The sequence below is a fragment of the Carassius carassius genome, chromosome 36 (assembly GCF_963082965.1).
Source record: "Carassius carassius chromosome 36, fCarCar2.1, whole genome shotgun sequence".
NCBI classification, from domain to species: Eukaryota; Metazoa; Chordata; class Actinopteri; order Cypriniformes; family Cyprinidae; genus Carassius; species Carassius carassius.
Window position 1 is genome coordinate 28687745 of NC_081790.1, and position 18820 is coordinate 28706564.

Genomic DNA, 18820 nt, shown 5'->3' on the forward strand with positions numbered 1-18820 from the left:
GATATTAAAGTGGGTAGCCATTGACTTCCATTGAGTCATATGTAATGCAGTCACAACGCTGATGAGTTTATTCGGTCCTCGATCATAAAGAGAAGCTGTGAGCTCTTCACAATACAGTGATGATTTCTCCACCGGTCTCCACATGATTCTGCACAGAGGTCAGATGACACACAGTCATTTCTGTGACGTGAAGGCAGTGTGGTGGTTTGTTGTCAGTGTGCAGCTTACCGTGAAGATCTCTCTGTGGCGTAGGATCAGCTCTTTGGTGAGTTGTCTCAAGGCTGGGTTCATGGCGAGCTCCTGGAACAGCGTGACCACAAATATCACGGCCAGATTATGAGCCGTCATGCGGTTCTGCTGACTGTGCATCTGAACACTGAGACAGCAGATTCACAAGCGTCTGAATACTTTCTCAATCCGCTGTGTGTGTGTGTGTGATTGCATGTTTTTATTCTTACACTTTATATATATATATATATATATATATATATATATTAACAGCCTACAACAATTTGTAAAAAATACAGTTAAAAACGTAATAATTGTGAAATGTTACAATTTAAAATAACCATTTCCTGTTTGAACAGACCTTGACGCAGCAGCAAGAAGAGACTTCTTTTATAAATAGAAATAAAGTCGAGAAATTTGGACATTCAGACTTACATTATTGACATTTATAAAAGTGTATATTTACATGCACAACTACATAATGTGCGTTAAGTCTGTGTTTGTATTTCTAGCTGTAAATTCCCAAGTAATTATTTAAAATGCATTTAATCTAGTTCAAATCTATTAACATATTTACTGACAGACTTACTGATATAGAAATGATAATTAAACTTTACTTGGCGTGCTACTTGTGCACAATGCACTTTTCTTAATACTAAATCTAAAATGTGTTTTAATGTCCCTTTTGATGAGGATTGTGTGATATTTGACCGACTTTAAATGCAAAATATTTAAAGTGTACCTGAAGTATATTTTCACTTGAGATTAAAGTGTGAAGTAAGTCAGGAAGACTTTAAGTATACTGTACCAGTTTAGTATACTTAAAAAGTACAATTGCATGGCATTTTATTGTTAAGTATATATGTATATTTTTCAGAAGGGTTGTCTTACATGTGCAGGTGTCCACACAGAGCAGCCAGAGTCACGCGGTTGTCTGGAGGAAGCTGTTTAAGCAGTTTGTGGTACGTCTGTAGTCTCTGTTTCTCATCTGAAAGCACTGTGGAGACAACTGCATATCAATCCACAACAATCTTGATATTTATCATGCCGTTTATGCATGCATGACAGTTCTTTAATGCTACAGCTTGAGCAAACTCTCAGGATTACACACACACACTTGAGCAGTTTTTGAGAGCAGAGTGCAATGCCAAGCTGTGTTTTAATGGAGAACTGATGTCTTGAGAGCAGTCGTACCTGCGGCTTTGAGCCAGAGCGGTCTGCGTGCGTGCGGTATGATCTCAAAGCTCTGCCGCAGGATCTGTTTCAGAGCTCCTGAAATGTCCAGGATGGAGAGCTCGTCTGTTTTCAGAAGCGTTCCTCTCGGAGAAACGCTCAGGTCGTCCACAAGCTTACTGATCTGAGGAGCGACTCCACAGCGCCGGTACAAACCCTCCACCTTCAGCCCTGGAACAGACGCCGCATTGCTCTTTAACACATCTCAGAAGAGACTTCCTGTTGCTGTTTTTACATTAATGAGACGTTGATGGTCAATCCAGCACTGTAGCTGTGCAGAACTACCCAACAGAGTCATGAGACCAAACACAAATGTGTCACATTATTAGTCAACTTCTGACTAAAGGAAAGACTGCATGAATCTGCTGAATAAAGTTTTAAATTCAATGCTTTTCTTTTGCAATATGTAGTCCCTAATGAACAAGAACACTTTAACTTAGTTTCATAAACAGTACCTATTATAATAATAAAACCATTTAAAAGAATATACTTGCTATTTACAGTTAAATGTACTCTATTCAGTCAGTTTAAAATGCATCAAATAACATCTAATGGAGATCACTGCTCTAAAGATTATTTCAAAGAATTGATTTAATATGTCCTTGTGACAAAACAAACTACACTTTTTAGAAGTGTACTTAAGTGTGATAAGAAACATGAAAGTTTGCTCTCTTTAATTACCCTTAAGTGGCCTTTAATTTAATTTATATTAAATGAAGTGCAAGGTCCAGTTCTCACTATAAACTATGACTTTTGCCTCAATAAACTCCTAATTTGCTGCGTATTAATAGTAAGGTAGTTAAGTTTACTCAACCAGAATAAGGCGTTAAATAGGTGTTTTATGAGTACAGCCAATATGCTAGTAATATGCATGCTAATAAACAACTAGTTAATAGTGAGAACTGCCTCTGAAACTAAAGCATTACTCGTTTTTTTTACACTAAAAGTGCATATTCATTACAATTAAGCACAAGTTGTGACTATTTGTTTTAAATAAGCCCCAAGGTGCATGCATTCAGTGCTGTTCTCTTCACGAGTTCTGGGCCTCTTTGGTCTTGACTCACCGTGCTGTGTGATGTGAGAGATGCACCTGTCTATAGAGCAGGGCACGGATCCTGAGCGCTGTGGTCCGTCTGTGGTCGAGCTCAGAGCCCTCCGCACGAGCTCATGCCATCGCACACAGCTGTGCTCCAGCTCAAACTGCATGTGCAACGTCCTGCACCAAACACACACACACATCATAGAAAGAAAGCCTGAATAATATCACTGCAGCAGACATCAGGACACTGACCTGTCAGGAAACTCCAGCAGGATGCAGTTCTCGGAGCGCTGCAGATCTGTAGAGAAGACGCATGCGTTTAATGGACATCACTATGGCAGTGTTTGGTGATCTGATGTGGGCTGTGATATACTGACGGGAGCGTGTCTGACTGTCCAGGGTCACCGTGTCTGTGGAGCCGTGTTTGGTGTGGATGCTCATCTCTCCGTCATGAAGGGTGCACCACACTTCTGCACACTGCAGCGCTGCATCCTGACGTATGGAGGCTCTGGAGACGGCACAGACCCCCAGCAGATCCTCCTCCACCACGGCACCTGCCAGCACAATCTACACGTGAAGTGTGTTAGACATTATATTAGGCCAAGGTTTCCCAAACATCCATTAAAAACTGTGGTCTGATTGTGAGTAATTTAAAACGAAGTGATCTGTCTCCTCTAGGACAGAGATGTAGTTTTACCTTCATGATATGCAGCATGTGTTTGAGGAGGGTTTCTCGTCCGTCTGCTCTGCAGATCATACTGTCTGTCAGCGATAACGCTTCAAACTCATAGGTTTGCCTGTAAACCACGCGCTAAGCATTATTACACTTCCAGAATAAAATGCATGTTCTGCTCAACAAAATATTAATATGAGAATCTTAAAAGAAAGGTTAGAGGTTCAAAATAAAAGTGTGCTCAGTTTGCTCAATGTGCACTTTAATGCATTTCGAATCGTAAAGTATATTTTAAAAAACATTTATTGCAGATAATATAATTTTAACAAAATAAAAGGCTATTTAAGCGTACTTAAAGACAGATACTTTCAGAACTGTTTCTTGATAATATCTTAAAAAGTGCACTTTGTAATAAAGCCAAATTAAACTTTTTATTTTTATTACTTTAAATACATGTTAAGTCATGTTTTAATAAAAAAATATTTCATGCTTTACAGAAGTACACTTATTTTGATGTGTTGATTAACATAATAAAGCCCCTTCAAAGTACTTGATTATAATTTGAACTGTAATGTGTTATACATGTACATATGTTACATATTTTGCATTTAAAATGTTACTACTGTATGTGTTAATATATTTTAAATACACTAAATTGCAACTTCATCATTATGAAAGTGTAATTACACATAGCTTTAAATAAATGTCATTAAAGGTTCAATAAAAATGACTTAAGTATATTTTAGACCATGCATGTTTGTCAGCAAAAAAACTATTAATTTATTCGTAAATTGTGAACTTAATATGAGCCATAAACGCTATTTAAAAGTAGTTTATGTTCTTTAATATAGTTAGTGTGCATGTTTCGCAGTCTTAACATTAAACAGTAACCCTTTCATTGCTGTATCCGTTAAAACCAGACGGTCAGAGGGTTACTGTAAATGCATGAGCCCGCTGTGCAGTTTTCTAGATGCTACCGAGGTGGCATTTGCACTGAAGGCTTGGGCCCGCCATCGCTGCTTGCAGCTCTATTTTTAATTGTAATTAAATTAACATGCAATTAAGTGTCCAAAACAACACTTTTAGTTCAAGTTAGGTACTGTATATTATTTTAAAGTACAATATTGCTGTACAAGTATGCTAAAGTGCACTTCATTTACACAAAAGATTTTAGTCCGATTTCATAAAAATGTCTGTATTTTCTGAATTAATGCAGATAATGCAGGCATTACAAAAACTGTCTTCAGAAAACAGTTTATTATTAAACATAAGCCAGTGTGTGACCTACAGTTCAAAGCAATTTATTGTTTCATTCAGACCACAGGATTGTAATGCACGGCTGCATTAATGCGATCCTAACTTTGGGTCGGGTTGGGTTGGGTTGATATGGTGTCATGCTCTTACCCTGCAGAGCAGTCGAACACTGAGATGACTTCGGTCAAATCCAGCACATCACAGGCCGCAGACTCGTTCTCCTGCGAGAACAAGAAACGCTCCTCATCCAGCTTTCCATGGAGCTCCTCTACACAAATGATATAGCAGTGTCGTCATTATAAAAGAATTAAAAAAAACAACCCGATGCATGTTGATGAGGGACCTCAGTGGTGTATCTTACCTATCTGCTCCTCTGAATGTCTTGTTTGCACAAAGTCAGGTGCCACTTTTAAAAAAAAAAAAAAAAAGAGTGAAATTAATTAAAAACAATTCGTCAATGCATAGAAAAACCTTAGAATTTTACACTTATATTCAGTAATGAACAAAATAATCCATTGCACTAAAACAATGCATAGGTCACCCTTGTAAAAAAATAAGTAGACTTTAGCATACTCTTTAAAAAAAATCTAAATAATATCAGTGAAAATAATATATATTTTAAAAGAATTTACTCAAGTTCCAACTGAATGTTATGTTTTCACACATTATTATAATTATATATTTTTTTTAACTCACTAAAGCCGAACTTGAATACTATATGTAATAGATATATAATTTCATAATTACATTATTGCCACGGAAATATGATTTAGGTAAACTTAAATATACTTATTCTGTTGTATGCCATGTATTTAAATCTATTTTCTAATTTTACACATTTGTAACGATGAAGCTACAATTCACTATATTAAAAAAAATCGCTTTAAATGTATTATTGAATAAATAATAACCAAGTACTTTGCATGGGCTTTAGTAAGTTAGTCAACACATCAAAATAAGTATACTTAATAAGAAGTGTAAAAAAAATCATTAAGATTTAAATAGTAAAACTTTAAATGCGCTTAAGTGGCCTTTTATTTCATTACTATTATATTATTTTTAAGTAGTTTTTTTAAATTTACTTAAGCACACTGCAAGCACACATTCAGTACATTTAACCAAACTTATTTTTCATAAAGATTTTCATCTAAAGATCACTGAGAAGTTTTGTGTTGTCACAATTTTTTAAAGAAACGTTAATTATTGGCACCCTTAGAGATTCATTTGAAATATACTTAAGTATACTGAATTGCATATATAAAGTAAATTCGTTGTTATTTCATTCAATTACTTGAATTTTATGAAAGGTAAAATATTAAATCTTAAATTTTGTTCACGTTTATCAAGGGTAGATAGAAAGTGTACTTAATTGTCATGAAAATAATGAAAATTATCTGAATGGGTTTAAAAAGACCTGGAATTTGAAAATGTTAGGAGGTACATTAGCACACTAGGAACTGAATTTGTCCCGATCAGGACTCGACTCACCCACAAACTCATTGTGTCGGAGTAGCTCGGTCTGCAGGGCTTGTCCAGCGCTCTCGGCCTCGCTGATGGCAGAGCGAAGCTCAGGATCTGTGATGCTGCAGGAAACTCTGGCTCCAGAACACAGCAGAGACAGCGTCTCCTCCACATTAGCACCACAAACCACCTCACGCAGCCTCTGAGGAGCACCACAGAACACACACACTGATCGTCTGCAACTAATGACATGTGAACATGGACCATCATGAGGCTCAGAGATTTATACATCATGCATAAATCAGCTCTCCATCGATGTATGGTTTGTTCGGAGGACGATATTTGTCTGAGATGCAACTATTTGAAAATCTGGAATCTGAGGGAGCAAAAAAATCTAAATATTGAGAAAATCATCTTTAAAGTTGTTCAAATGACGTTGTTAGCAATGCATATCACTAATCATAAAAGTATGTTTTGATATATTTACTGTAGGATATTTACAAACATCTTCAGAGAACATGATCTTTACTTATTATCCTAATGATTTATGGCAAAAAAAGACAAATGTATTTTTTGGCTATTGCTACAAATAAATCCCAGAGACTCCAGATTGCTTCTGTGCTGCAGGGTCACAGATGGTAGGTGTTTTGTTCACAGGCTGACCTGGTCAAGCAGTTTCTGGTTTGCGGCGAGCGGGTGAGCTTTGCGGTAAAGTCCTTTGCGGTATTTGGCGAGGATAAACTCCAGCCTCTGATCTGGAGAGACGTCAGGGCTGATCTGCTCCGTCGGAGGGATGCTGGGACCCCAAACACTGCTGGCAGCTTTATTCCCATACAGCACAAACAACTGGAAACATGAGATGTGTGCTGTTGTTAAGTCACAATTAGTTTTCAAAGCAGATTCACGACGAGAAACCAGAAAAGTACAGTATTAACTGTAGACAACTTCAGCGGTAAAGCAGCTCTAGAGTGACATTATTCTGCTCAGTTTAGTTCAGTGTGAATGTGTCAAAGTTCAATGGTTATGAAGCAAATTCAGATCTCGTATAAAGCAGAAGACAATAGTGTCATTATTCAGCTCCAGTTCAGTTAAATAACCGTGCAAAGTTCATCAAGTGTCATCCAATTATGAAACAAATAAAAGACAACAGTGACACAATAGTGTAATTAAGTAAAAGGCGACTATTGAACTGTTATAACATTTTTAGATGTAATTTTTGATATAGGATAGCATATATCATAATGCTAAGCAGCTAAAACTATATATATATATATAACATTTCTTTACTTAAAATAAATGTTTACGGAAATAAAAATTAACTTGTTTTATGAGCTAGTTTTCAAAGTTTCATTAAGTTTGACTTAATGTATTAAAAATGACTAAAGCTTAAATAAAAATGAACAAAAACAAAATGAACAAATAAAATGACAAAAACACAACAAAATGACTTTAACATTAAATAAAAAATACTCAAATTAAATCAAAAACTGTAAACTAGTAGTATCTCAATGATACTAAAATAACACTGTTTTGGCAACAATATTTTATGATTTTGAATATTTTTTTTTCAGCCATTTAGTTTTTCTGATTTAAAGTTAGAGTTATGGTAGAGAACGCAATGCCACTGAAGTTTAATTCACAGACATTACTGTACATATACAACTCTTGTCATAAAACATTCTTTAATGTCATTAAAGTAAAAGGCCACGTCTTGTATAAACCTCAAAGGAGATGCCAAAGCTACTGGAATTATGAAGTTGAAAATAAAGCTATTCCCAAGCTGTTTAAATATTAATACTGAAAACACAACTTTTCAAAGCACTGTAAAATAAGTAGAAAATAAAGCTGGTCATATAAGAGCATAACGACAGGAAGTGAACTCACCTGAATTAAAGGCTCCGTCCAAACCTTATTATCTAGTTTGAGACTTCGCACTTTGGACCGGTTACTGCCCATGGATCGATGTGCGCCCGCGCAGGCCTCACAGATGACAACCAGCAGGTTCACTGATGCCCACTCGGGGTTGGCCACACCACAGTCAGCGCACACTTTATTAAAGGGACTGGACCAGAGTCGAAGTGCCACCTCGCTGTAGGAAAGAGCGCTGCGGATCACTTCATTCAGACTCTCCAACCACATGGCCGTCTCCTTAGCAGAGTCTGCAGAGAAACTGAACCAACCATCAGGTTACTTCACCACCAACAGAACACAAAGAACAGAAACCTGCTTGCAAAAGGAGAGAAAAGAAGACACTCACTTGAAGGTCCTGTATGGAGTAATGAGACTGAAACTGTGACGGCCCGTTGCCTTCACAGATGCTATATTCATCGACACGAACATCATGCCAAGACCCACAGTGAAGTCCTGTTCATTCAGACAAGTTCAATTTGCAAATGTCCCCGTCAAGTACAAGTGCAAGTCTAGCCATATACAGTATATATATATAAACATGCATGGTCATTTGTTTAATTTTGGCATTTACAACATTTGAAATCATTTTAACATTTAAGAGTCATTTTTTGCTCATGGAACTGAACAATATAGTTCTGGGTTAAAGGTGCAGTAGGAGATCTTGGAAGATGCTAACTTTAGCCTGAGGAGGTAGGCAAATACATATTTGACAGCTGGTTAGGAAAGTCATTCCCCACAAACATTTCATGGTCCTATGCCTTACACAGAATATATTAATTCATTTAGACCACTAAACTTAATGATTACTATCGGGATGTGAAAAGACTTTTAACCAGCATAACAAAAAATGTTTCTGAAGACCATCACCTACTGCAGCTTTAAGACACACAGGGCACGCAGACAGATGTAAAGCTTTCAGTGAGTGGAAAACAGAAGCATTTTCAAACAATTAGGAAAGTCCACGGTTCCTTTCAAAAGTGTTGAAGGCCATAAAAAGCCTAAAATGGTGTAAGAAAGTAACTTTGGGGACAGAAAGACAAGAATTGTAACATCGCTTAATGTAATGATTAAACTTCAAAAGGATTTCAATGAATAAAATTGAGCGCTGCACATTTTAAAGTCAGCTGCTGCTGCTTTGTGTAATGCCTTTAAGAGGGAGACTGCTATATTTATGCTATTCTGAAAGCGCCACCCGCTGGCAGAAAATTAAACTGCATTTTCAATAAGCTCCTCTGCTGGTTTTGTTCAGACCAATGTGAAAATCAACCCATGTTGCTAATGCGAATGGTTGGATCAGCGAGAAAATAATGTGTTGTATAAAGTGAAACAATTAAAAATATTTATGTTACTTAATTAATATAATAATTTATTAATAATAATTGTTTTAGTACATATAATAATTTATACGTTTGACAAGATTTTCTTTAAAAATGGTTTAAAGGCTAAAATGTGAAGTTTGTCATTTTATAAAAACTGTATGTAAAACTCTAAATCATGCTTTTTATAGTCTTTTTTACTTTATTTGTGCAGGTCTTTAAAAAAATCTTACATTTAAGCTTAAATATCCTGCTGTTAATTCATTTTTTTAGGTAGGCCTATGTCTATATTATGTTTTTTATTAAATACTGTTATTAATTATCCTTTTGTAAGCCACTTTGGATAAAAGTGTCAGCTAAATGCCTAAATGTTATGTAAACATCATAAGCAGATCTCAGAACATACATATATACATATATATATATTTTAATTGCTGTTTATGACCCCTTTAAAGTTCATTCAGTTTATTCAAGGTTAGTATTTCATCAGTTAATTATAGGCGGTAATATGTTATATGGAGGTTATTCTACTAAGGAATAACTGAAAACTGGCCGTTTAATAATTGGGGGAAAAAATGCATATGAGGCATAATGGCTATCTGGATATGAAAAGCACGTTAATGGTGTAAAGAGTCCAGAAACACTAACTTATTTAGTAACCACTGTAAAACCAACTGTGTTCCTAACAACTCTGATCATTTCTGATCTCTTTCATTTCTCTTGACAGGTTGACATAAGTTAGCAGGTTTCCACACCTCTTTGCTGCTGTAAATCCAAAGGGAGAATCCACGGATAGCAGTGTACACCTTTTTCCGTGGGTCTTTCATGGTCAGCGGTCCGTGTTGTTTGGGAACAGTGAACGGTTCACTTCCTCGAGAGGTGTAGAGAGACGTCAACCAGAGCTGCCGCACAGCTACCACACAACATTCACAGGACAGAGCTCAAAGAGATGATCTGATGCTTCAAATAAACCAGACATTGACTCTCTAAAGGTGCTTCATGTCATTTTTTGACTGTACTAAAGCATAAAAATACAATAATATGGTCTGTGCAAAGAGTTCACAAACGAATCATTCTTTTGAAGGGTTCTTTTTGGTGAACTGGATGAATCAATTCACTGAATCGTCTGAATCAGTTCATGGCTCAAGCAGTACAGATCTACAAGTTACTCAATCAAAACTCACTACCCAATGTCTTGTCTTCTGTGTTTGTGTGAGCACATGGTTTCTGTCATAGTTTATTTACCCCACCTGTCCGCTCTCATTACCCCCTCATTTACTTAACTATTTATTCTCCTTGTGTGTTTTTTTGGCTTGTAACTGCTATTTTCTGTGGATCTTCTGCCCTTTTCCCCATTTGTGTTTTGCTCTACCTTGGGCTTTTGTTATCTTGGCTTGTTTTTGCATTGCCTTTTATTTTTTGTCTGAGATCTTTTGAGCATCCCTGGCTGCCTTGTGTTTGGGTTTTGTCCGGATATGCTGACAGATGCTCTGGACTACAGGTAATAATGGTCAGTTTCTTGCACAGACCCATTGTTTTGCTTCATAAGACCTCAATATATTATCAGGAGCCACGGGTATTAATTTGGCCTGGCCTGATATGCATTTTTTGACTCATGATTTTAGCAACTGACTTGCATCTTATGAATCATCAAGGACCACAATTTTTATAAATTATTTACTTCTCTACTGAAGGAAAAAATAACTTGGATGGCCTAAGGGTAAGTAAATTAATTGTTCCTTTAGGAAATGCGCTTCCGGTTTCCTACCTTCACTGTGAGCCATGAATTCAAAGTGCTTCTTCTGTAAATGGATGGAGAAGCGTCCTTGATCCTGCTCGCGTATGTTGGTGATGCTTGTTACGTGAAACACATATTCTGTGAACTTGTCCTGGAGCACATTAAAAATGTGTTTATAAAATAAATAATGGAAACATATCATTATTTATATAAAGTCACGCCAATATGAAACCACTCACTGTGCGCTTTTTCCACATTGACATGACATGTCCATCAAGAGTGACCCACAGAACATTGTGCCTACAAAACAAATACAGATTTAACACCATACAGAACTCTTCCCTTTTTGTTTGCACTCTATTCTGTTTGTTTCCTTCAGTTTTATAATGGGTGTCCTAAAGGCCCTTTCACACCAAATGTTGTTGAGCTCAAAGATTATAAATTAAAACCCCTTTCTATTGAAGTAATCACACCAGACACGAACACAGAAGCTATTTTCTGTGAAACAGCATTTAAGACTTCTATGTCACCTTTTAGCAATAACCCATGATTAGCATAAATATTCCTAAAGCATTGTCGGTTTTGCCTAATTGTGAGATAAACAATATATCCCCATCAATGTTTCTGTACATATTTACAATAAATACTTCAATATAGTTTAACATTTTACACCTTATCTTTGCATACGAGTACTTATGCACATAATAAACTTTAAATAGCATACTGTTTATATATGTGCAAATTGAACTTAAAGTTTTCAAACACTTAATTGCATGTTACATGCAATTTAAATGAACCTATTCATATTGTGCTGTACAGTAGCTTACATTTTATATTAAATGCATCTCTATATGTAATTCCAATATTACTTATGTGCGAACTGGTTGTAATGTTTAAACACTTGAAAGAAAAAATTTATTCTAGTTTACATTCACAGGGCCCTCCGTAAGTATTGGGACAGCAATGACAAAATTGCTTTGTGTAGTCTGCAAATATGATTAAAAGATGAATTAGGATTACAGCCTTTTCAACACGTGTTTTACCAAATAAAAAGAGCAGCACTTTTACAGTTTGATGTGAGCATCAGTATTGGTTTGAGTTTCTATCTTTAGTCTCCTCTTCAGCTGGTGAAATACATGTTTGATTGGTTTTAAATCTGGAGATTGATTTGGGCAATCTAAGACTTTACATTTCTTTGCCCTGGTAAAGTCCTCGACTGAACTAGCAGGGTGTTTTCGGTCATTGTCCTGATGCGTTTTCTGATGAGTCTGGTGGCTTTTTCTTGAATATTGGTAGCCAAAATCGTTTTGTACCCTTCCAAATTAATTCTGCTGCTGTCTTCATACATTAAGCCCTCTTTAAAATTGAGAAAGCCTGTTCCAGAGACAGCCATGCATGACTATGCCATGACTCCACCTCCTCAATGCTTTACAGATGAGGCTGTATGTCAGGATCATTTGCAGTTCCTTAATTAGGGTTTATGTACATCTGTTGAAGTAACTATGAAAGTACATGTATTCTCTTTGAAATCTGGTTAAAGTGTACTGCCGCGTTGCATTCGTGGTAAACAAACTTGTTTTGTTTCTTTAAATGTAGTATCAAATAAACTCTGGTTAACCTGTAATCAAGTACATTGTCAACACATCAAAATAAGTGTACTTCTTTAAATCATGACCAATAAGTTATGTTTTATACATAATGATTTAAAATGTACTTTAAATGAAAATCTTTCATGTTACATCCGTCCACACATTTTAAAAACGCAGTGATTTCAGCAAACATATTGTGCTGTTAGGTCTGCGTTTCATTGTTTTCATTGTAAAGAGCACATTATTTTGTTTAGATTTTATGTACAGATGCTTGTTCTTGCAGTATTCATGATATTTCATGAAATGCATTATTTAATTTTAGCAGTTTTCAAATGTTTCAAATTGTTAAAGGCCTAACTTAAGGAAGTGAATTTTTCTTTCGGGTTTTTATGTGATTTTCAGAGATCGTATAGTGTTAGTTACTTGCGTCCCCTCCATACATCAAGCCAGCTGGATTGTGCCACCACACACTCACTGCGAGGCGGTTCGGCTTTCTGGTGCGGCCCTGATAATTTCTGCTTCTTCCTGCTCACACGAATAGTTGCAGCCCTGCAGACCAAGAATTCAAGATATTTTAAGATCTCGCCAGGGACTTGGCACTGTGTTACAGGTCATCAGTCCATGCAAGGTTATAATGAGTTTGTTTCTTCATCATCAGGTTTGGAAAAATGTAGCACTGCATCAGTGTCTCATCAATGGATGCTCTGCAGTGAATGGGTGCCGTCAGAATGAGAGTCTGATAAAAACATCACAATAATCCACAGCACTCCAGTCCATCAGTGAACATCTGGAGAAGACAAAATAAATAAATCCATCCTCTAACTTCAAAATCCAGCCGCATATTTGTTTACTAAACTATTTATTTAGTTTAAACGCTGCTTGATCTGTGCAGATTTCTCTCCTGATTCAGACCAGAACACTTTTTCGCTGGAGGAAGCGTTATTATGGATTACGGACTCGTATTATAGTTAAAAACATCTTGGTGGATGTGTTTCATCTTTTGTCTTCTCCAGATGTGAAGTGATGGACTGGAGTGCTGTGGATTATTGTGATGTTTTTATCAGACTCTCATTCTGACGGCACCCATTCACTGCAGAGCATCCATTGATGAGACACTGATGCAGTGCTACATTTCTCCAAATCTGATGAAGAAACAAACTCATCTAGTGGTAGGCAAAATGTCATTTCTTACTTGATTTAGGGGTAAAATATGACCTTGGCACATGACATGTAAATCACAGAGACTTGATCACTTTCTGAGGTGTAATCATACTGTACCTTGGTTTATTGGGTCTGCCAGGTTTGCTCTGAACATCCTGTGATTTGGGAACTTGATGGATTCCTTCACTGGTGCAAGTTTCTGTCCGTACGTCTGTCCCGTGATCTGTTAAACTTCAAGGAAGAATATAAACAGTAGTAACCAAAGCCTAACAGGTTTTGTCAAGAAACATGCAAAATGAAATCAGATGGAAGATGCACTACCTTTTGTCATTTAAATCGTGGTGATCATTGCTGAGCAAGTCTGGAGTCACGGTGCAATCATCAGAAGACACTGCATCAGCGGCTCTGGCTGTATCTGGAGATGAACTGGTACTAATGGGAGGCGTATCTGGCCATGGAAGTGTTTCACTAACATGTTGAGGATCAGGGGGTGCAGAGATGGACTGCAGCTGTCTAGACGAATCATCCACAATAACTTCATGCTTTATATCGGTTTCTTCTTCTAAAAAAAACAGCAGTCATCAACTTTAATAAGGGTTTGTCTTTTTAAGTTTGTGAGCAGTAATGTCCTTTTAAGCCAAAGTGACAGACACCCAAACTATTAAAAGAAAATTGCATCAAACATTGTTATTCCAAAGCCAAAAGGTGTGATGCTGAGGAATTTTCACCCAGGTTTGTATTTTTTCTGTCATGACTCATGCTCCAAAATGAAAACAAGTGTAAAAAAAAAAAAAGCTACTAAAGGAAGCGTATGCGAATTGGATAAATCTTTTTATGCTGGCTGAAAGTCTCTTCACATTCCTAAAACCATCGTTAGATTAAGTGGTCTAACTGCATTAATATTTATATCGTCTGTGGAAGTTGTGGGACTATAAAATGTTCGTCCAATCATATCTCTCGGTCCGAGGGCTCTGATTGGCTGTCCTACCTGCCTGTCAGCGTATGTATTTGCATCCCTCTATGAACCATGTTCACACAGATATGATCCGTCATCAGTGCGTTCATTATTGCAGAGCGAGCGAGAATGAAAGGCGTTATTATTGTAATATTGTTTATTTTGTACAGTAATGTTTTCTCAGCAGTGAATGCGACATGAGCTAATCTGACGCCGTCTCTCATTGTGTTGCTGGTTCGTCTGTGTTTTGGAGGAGGCGTGGCTTTGGAGACTGATTTCCAGGGAGGGTGGGGTCTTACGTTTCAATGCTAGCTTGCTATTTCTAGCCTCTCTGAAATCACCTTCCCTACCTTTGATATAAAACATGAATCGTGCTCTACTGTTAACTTCCTTCCACAAAGCTACTGTATGGGTTGAGCCAAATTGACAACTTTTACACATTTCAATAGTGTTTTATATATTTGTTGTATATATTTAATGTATAAGCACATGGTCAACTACACTGCATGCTAATAAGAAGCATGCTAACATTTTAAAGCACATGTAAAGTCATTAATTATAATTTAAATCCTACTGTGCATATTACACTTAAAATATAAAGTATAAATATACACATAACACACAATATGCAAGTGCAAGGAAACAATACTAAAACTAGTGCATAAATATAGTCAGATATTTCAAAATTTTGTTGAGCAGTTAATACACAAGAGGCTATAGGTGATTCAATTTACTTCTCTAAATAACAAACTAGTTAACTAATACACGGCCATAAAAAGCCACTTCCATAATGTTTCCTATTAAATGTATTCTCAGTTTTGCATTGCATTTCTAGGTTGTGGCTAATTTGACTTATACCTGCAACTTGGCATTGTGTATTACAAACACTGTTAGCTCTTATTGCATATCGAAATGTCTCTTATTTGGATAAACGTGTCTGCTAAATGTAAATGTGATTATGGTATTTTATGGCTTTATATTTTAATTTAATTTCCAGAATTGTTCATTTATTTTTTCACTTGGACATTGTGGTTCACATGTGTCCGAGTAGACTTTTTATGCATTTTCTAATTTCTCTTTTTTTAGGCATACAAAACGAAAGCTTTCAAAATATAAAAAACCTTTACACATTACTAGACTTCCACTATAAAAGAGAAATTATACTTTTGTTATTCTGGGTCAACAAGGAAGACATCAGACACATGGATCAGTATATTACTGATGTTATTGTAAAGGAAACATAATGAAAAGTACCTTCAGATTTCGTCTGTGTATCAGCTGTAACATCTGGACAAAGCAACTGGCCATTTCTGTAAGATATAAGAGCATAGGAAGCATATTGGGGGAAAAAATTAAATATATTAATTCATATTAGATGCGATCAAGTAAGAGAATCCAAATCCTTTGTTCCTTTAAATGCCTTTCTTTCTTTATTGTATTAAAGGCGGCGTCTTGTTTTGTGATTAAATCAGACAACAGCTGAACAGCATGAGCTCACCTTTGACTGGATGACGGCTGAAGAACACCTTCTCGAAAATACCTTGATCGAGGCTTTGGCACAGGTATGATATCAGGGGGATCAGACACAGACATCTGCAGTAAATAAGTATAATGCATGAGACAGCTGTGTCATTAGAGTCAAGAATGTAAGCACCAAGAATTCACTGCCTTTGAATTGTAAAGAAACATGACGTGTTTTTCCACTCGTCAACACAATGTGACATTTATGTCAAACCATCCAGACGGTTCTTATTTCAAACTCCCAGCTGAACTCTTTGGCAGCCGTTTCAATGAGATGAAGGACCATATATACAGTAATGCACTATTTTTAAGAGTGTTTAAAGGTGCATGTTCCTCTGTGATGTTTCTGTGCTAATCTCTGCGCATTTCACGCCATGCATTTGTCCCAATCCACTACTACAGAGAAACCAACACTTGTTCAACGTAAGGATGGATTAATGGCAAATACAGCATTAAATTAAACAAAATGTTAAATGTTTTCAATCTCGAGCAAGTCTTCTGACGAACTCTAGTTAGGGTAGATAATTGTTCTCTTGGTGTGTTTTTTTTACCCTATTATTTTAGGTAATTTTATTTATAAACAGGTAAATGTCCAACACTGTTTGGTGTTTTATATTTGGTGATTATAAAAATCTTTTTTTTTTTTGACTGTTGATTTCAAGTTCAATGTAAAATTCTGCAAATGTTTGATGTGATGTAGGCTAATTAATATAAAAGTTAAGTTCAAACTGTTATTAGTTTAGTATTTTATAGTGAAACGGTTCGTCTGTTATAGCGCCCCCCTTTGTTTCGACGAGACTTCCTGGGATCTCTAGATCTAGAGCATGGATTTAGGAATCTGAGGATGTAAACACTTGTTTATACGACGCATTATTATAAATAACATAACCAAAAAAAAAAAAATTGTATTAGCGCCAACAATACTTCATTTGTGCTCCTATTACAACTACTAATATGAATATTAACACTAACATCTGATCAAATACGAGTGCTGATAATCTTTAAAAAAAAGAAATATAGACTTACTATAGTAGCCCAGGCTACTCAAGATTGTTGCTTATAAACACGCTAATGTTACAGCTGTTTGTATCCTCGTGTGTTTTCATTCAGTGTATGAAAAACATAAAATATCTACTAATGTAAATGAGTCATCAGAGTGAGACTGCTTACCTTGACGCTCTTCTGGAGAATGAAGACGTACTGAAGCCAGGAGGCGGATGTTGAGTCGCGAGTTTGACCGGTTTCTGCTCTCGCACGCCACGCGCTCATGGGTTGGGTTAAAGTCAGGTGTATGGGTGCACTTTAAACCTAGTCATGGACTGAGTGAGCTGATGACACGTGACGCCATATCCTGGCGGTCAAATGAAAGCTGAACTAATCGTAAGGAAATTTTAAGAGCCTTTGAACACAGCGCGCTTTGACTTTAAGTCCAGTCGCTCTAAAGTCCTATGCATTTGCTCTTTATATCCTTTATTTGTTTTCCCTTTATCTTTTTTAACTTGCTCACTATTGATGCTATTGCAAACTGAAGTTATTTTGAAATCTAAAATGTATCCAATAGCTGTAAATTCGTGTCAAGGCCAAGCAGTGGTCAATATATTTTTTTCCCATAGCTCTCTCTCACACACACAGATAGATATCTGTAACTTTATTTACAGACAAACAACAATCAACATAATTTCATTTCAGTCTCAGACACTCAAACTCTCATACAAACTGTCCCACGTTATGTTTTATGCATCCAGTAAAAGTAAACAGGGAAACTAGTGTTTTGAATGTTTTGAAAGTAGTGTTGCTTGATGTGTAAAATGATGATTTTCTACAACTTAAAGTGAAGACATGGCTGAAAATGTAGTGTTTTGGGCACTTTGGTTGTGTAGAGGTTCTCCTTTAATGAGTATTAGTTTGATACCATATTTTGACAGTATTTCTCATTTGCTAAGACCCACTCAATGAAACTGGGCTCCACTTGAAACGCTTCTTCATTTGTTTCACACATTTTTCAAACCCTTTGTTATAAACAGTCACCACCGATCTCAATGAAAGACCCCAAACTCTGTTGGATTCACTGTTGAACAAAAGGAAGATGATAGAAAGTACTTGCATAGCCATGAATCTCTGACACAGCTGTGTGAAACTCGTTTGCACAACTCTTCAATCTGCAATCAGTCAATGAATAGATTCCACCTCTGTGCTGATATTTGCAAGTGTATGGATTTAAAGAGACCAAAGGCAAGGAAGGAGAGGAGAGAGCTGGCAGAGGACAGAGAAAGAGAGGCTTGCTCACAGGGCGGAGGAGCTGCATTACTGTCAAAGGAGAAAATACAGCTCAAATTTCAAATGAAATCAGACAACAATTACTGACCATGTCATCAATCATAGCTTGTCCTTTAGAGAAGCTGGATAAAGGGTCGGAGCACTGTGGCATTTTTCAAAATGACACCAGACAAGTCACAATGTTACTGTACTGAATACCACTGTGTGTTTCAGCTTTACTGTATTGCAGTAATGCAGATGTTTCATCACTCCCATTTATGCATTTGTCATAAATTCACATTTGATATGCTTTGTTATTGTAATACATTGTTATACCATAAAGTTACATGTAACTGGAATAATTTGGCATTTTCTCTAATGATGGTGTCCTTTTCCACGTGCAAACTATCAGTTCAATACAGAATGCCTCATCACGTTTTTTGATGCACTAGATAAGAGACTTTAATCTAAAGAGAGAGGACTGC

At 36.5% G+C, this 18820-nt stretch overlaps 1 protein-coding gene across 1 annotated transcript; it reads right to left on the reverse strand.

Annotated features, from left to right (window-relative positions):
- Nucleotides 1-31: 31 nt before the first annotated feature.
- On the reverse strand, nucleotides 32-17386 carry LOC132117543 (arf-GAP with Rho-GAP domain, ANK repeat and PH domain-containing protein 3-like). Its single transcript, XM_059526896.1, has 23 exons — nucleotides 17250-17386; nucleotides 16057-16151; nucleotides 15813-15868; nucleotides 13925-14165; nucleotides 13721-13834; nucleotides 12866-12991; nucleotides 11093-11153; nucleotides 10884-11004; nucleotides 9871-10028; nucleotides 8146-8252; nucleotides 7773-8058; nucleotides 6552-6734; nucleotides 5916-6090; nucleotides 4789-4833; nucleotides 4578-4695; nucleotides 3198-3297; nucleotides 2878-3067; nucleotides 2753-2798; nucleotides 2526-2677; nucleotides 1423-1632; nucleotides 1120-1225; nucleotides 229-376; nucleotides 32-148 (listed from the first exon to the last, which is right to left on the reverse strand). The coding sequence occupies exons 1-23, from the start codon at nucleotides 17346-17348 to the stop codon at nucleotides 107-109; spliced, it is 2979 nt and encodes a 992-aa protein (XP_059382879.1). The 5' UTR covers nucleotides 17349-17386; the 3' UTR covers nucleotides 32-106.
- Nucleotides 17387-18820: the final 1434 nt, after the last annotated feature.

What these genes read in the sequence shown, in the direction of transcription:
- LOC132117543 (XM_059526896.1), bottom strand. Translation starts at nt 17,348, where the DNA reads ATGAGCGCGTGGCGTGCGAGAGCAGAAACCGGTCAAACTCGCGACTCA. An exon ending in ACATGCTGCATATCATGAAG is followed by an intron (nt 3,068 to 3,197) that starts GTAAAACTACAT and finishes CTTCACGTGTAG; the next exon opens with ATTGTGCTGGCAGGTGCCGT. An exon ending in CTGTGTGGACACCTGCACAT is followed by an intron (nt 377 to 1,119) that starts GTAAGACAACCC and finishes CTGCTGTCTCAG; the next exon opens with TGTTCAGATGCACAGTCAGC.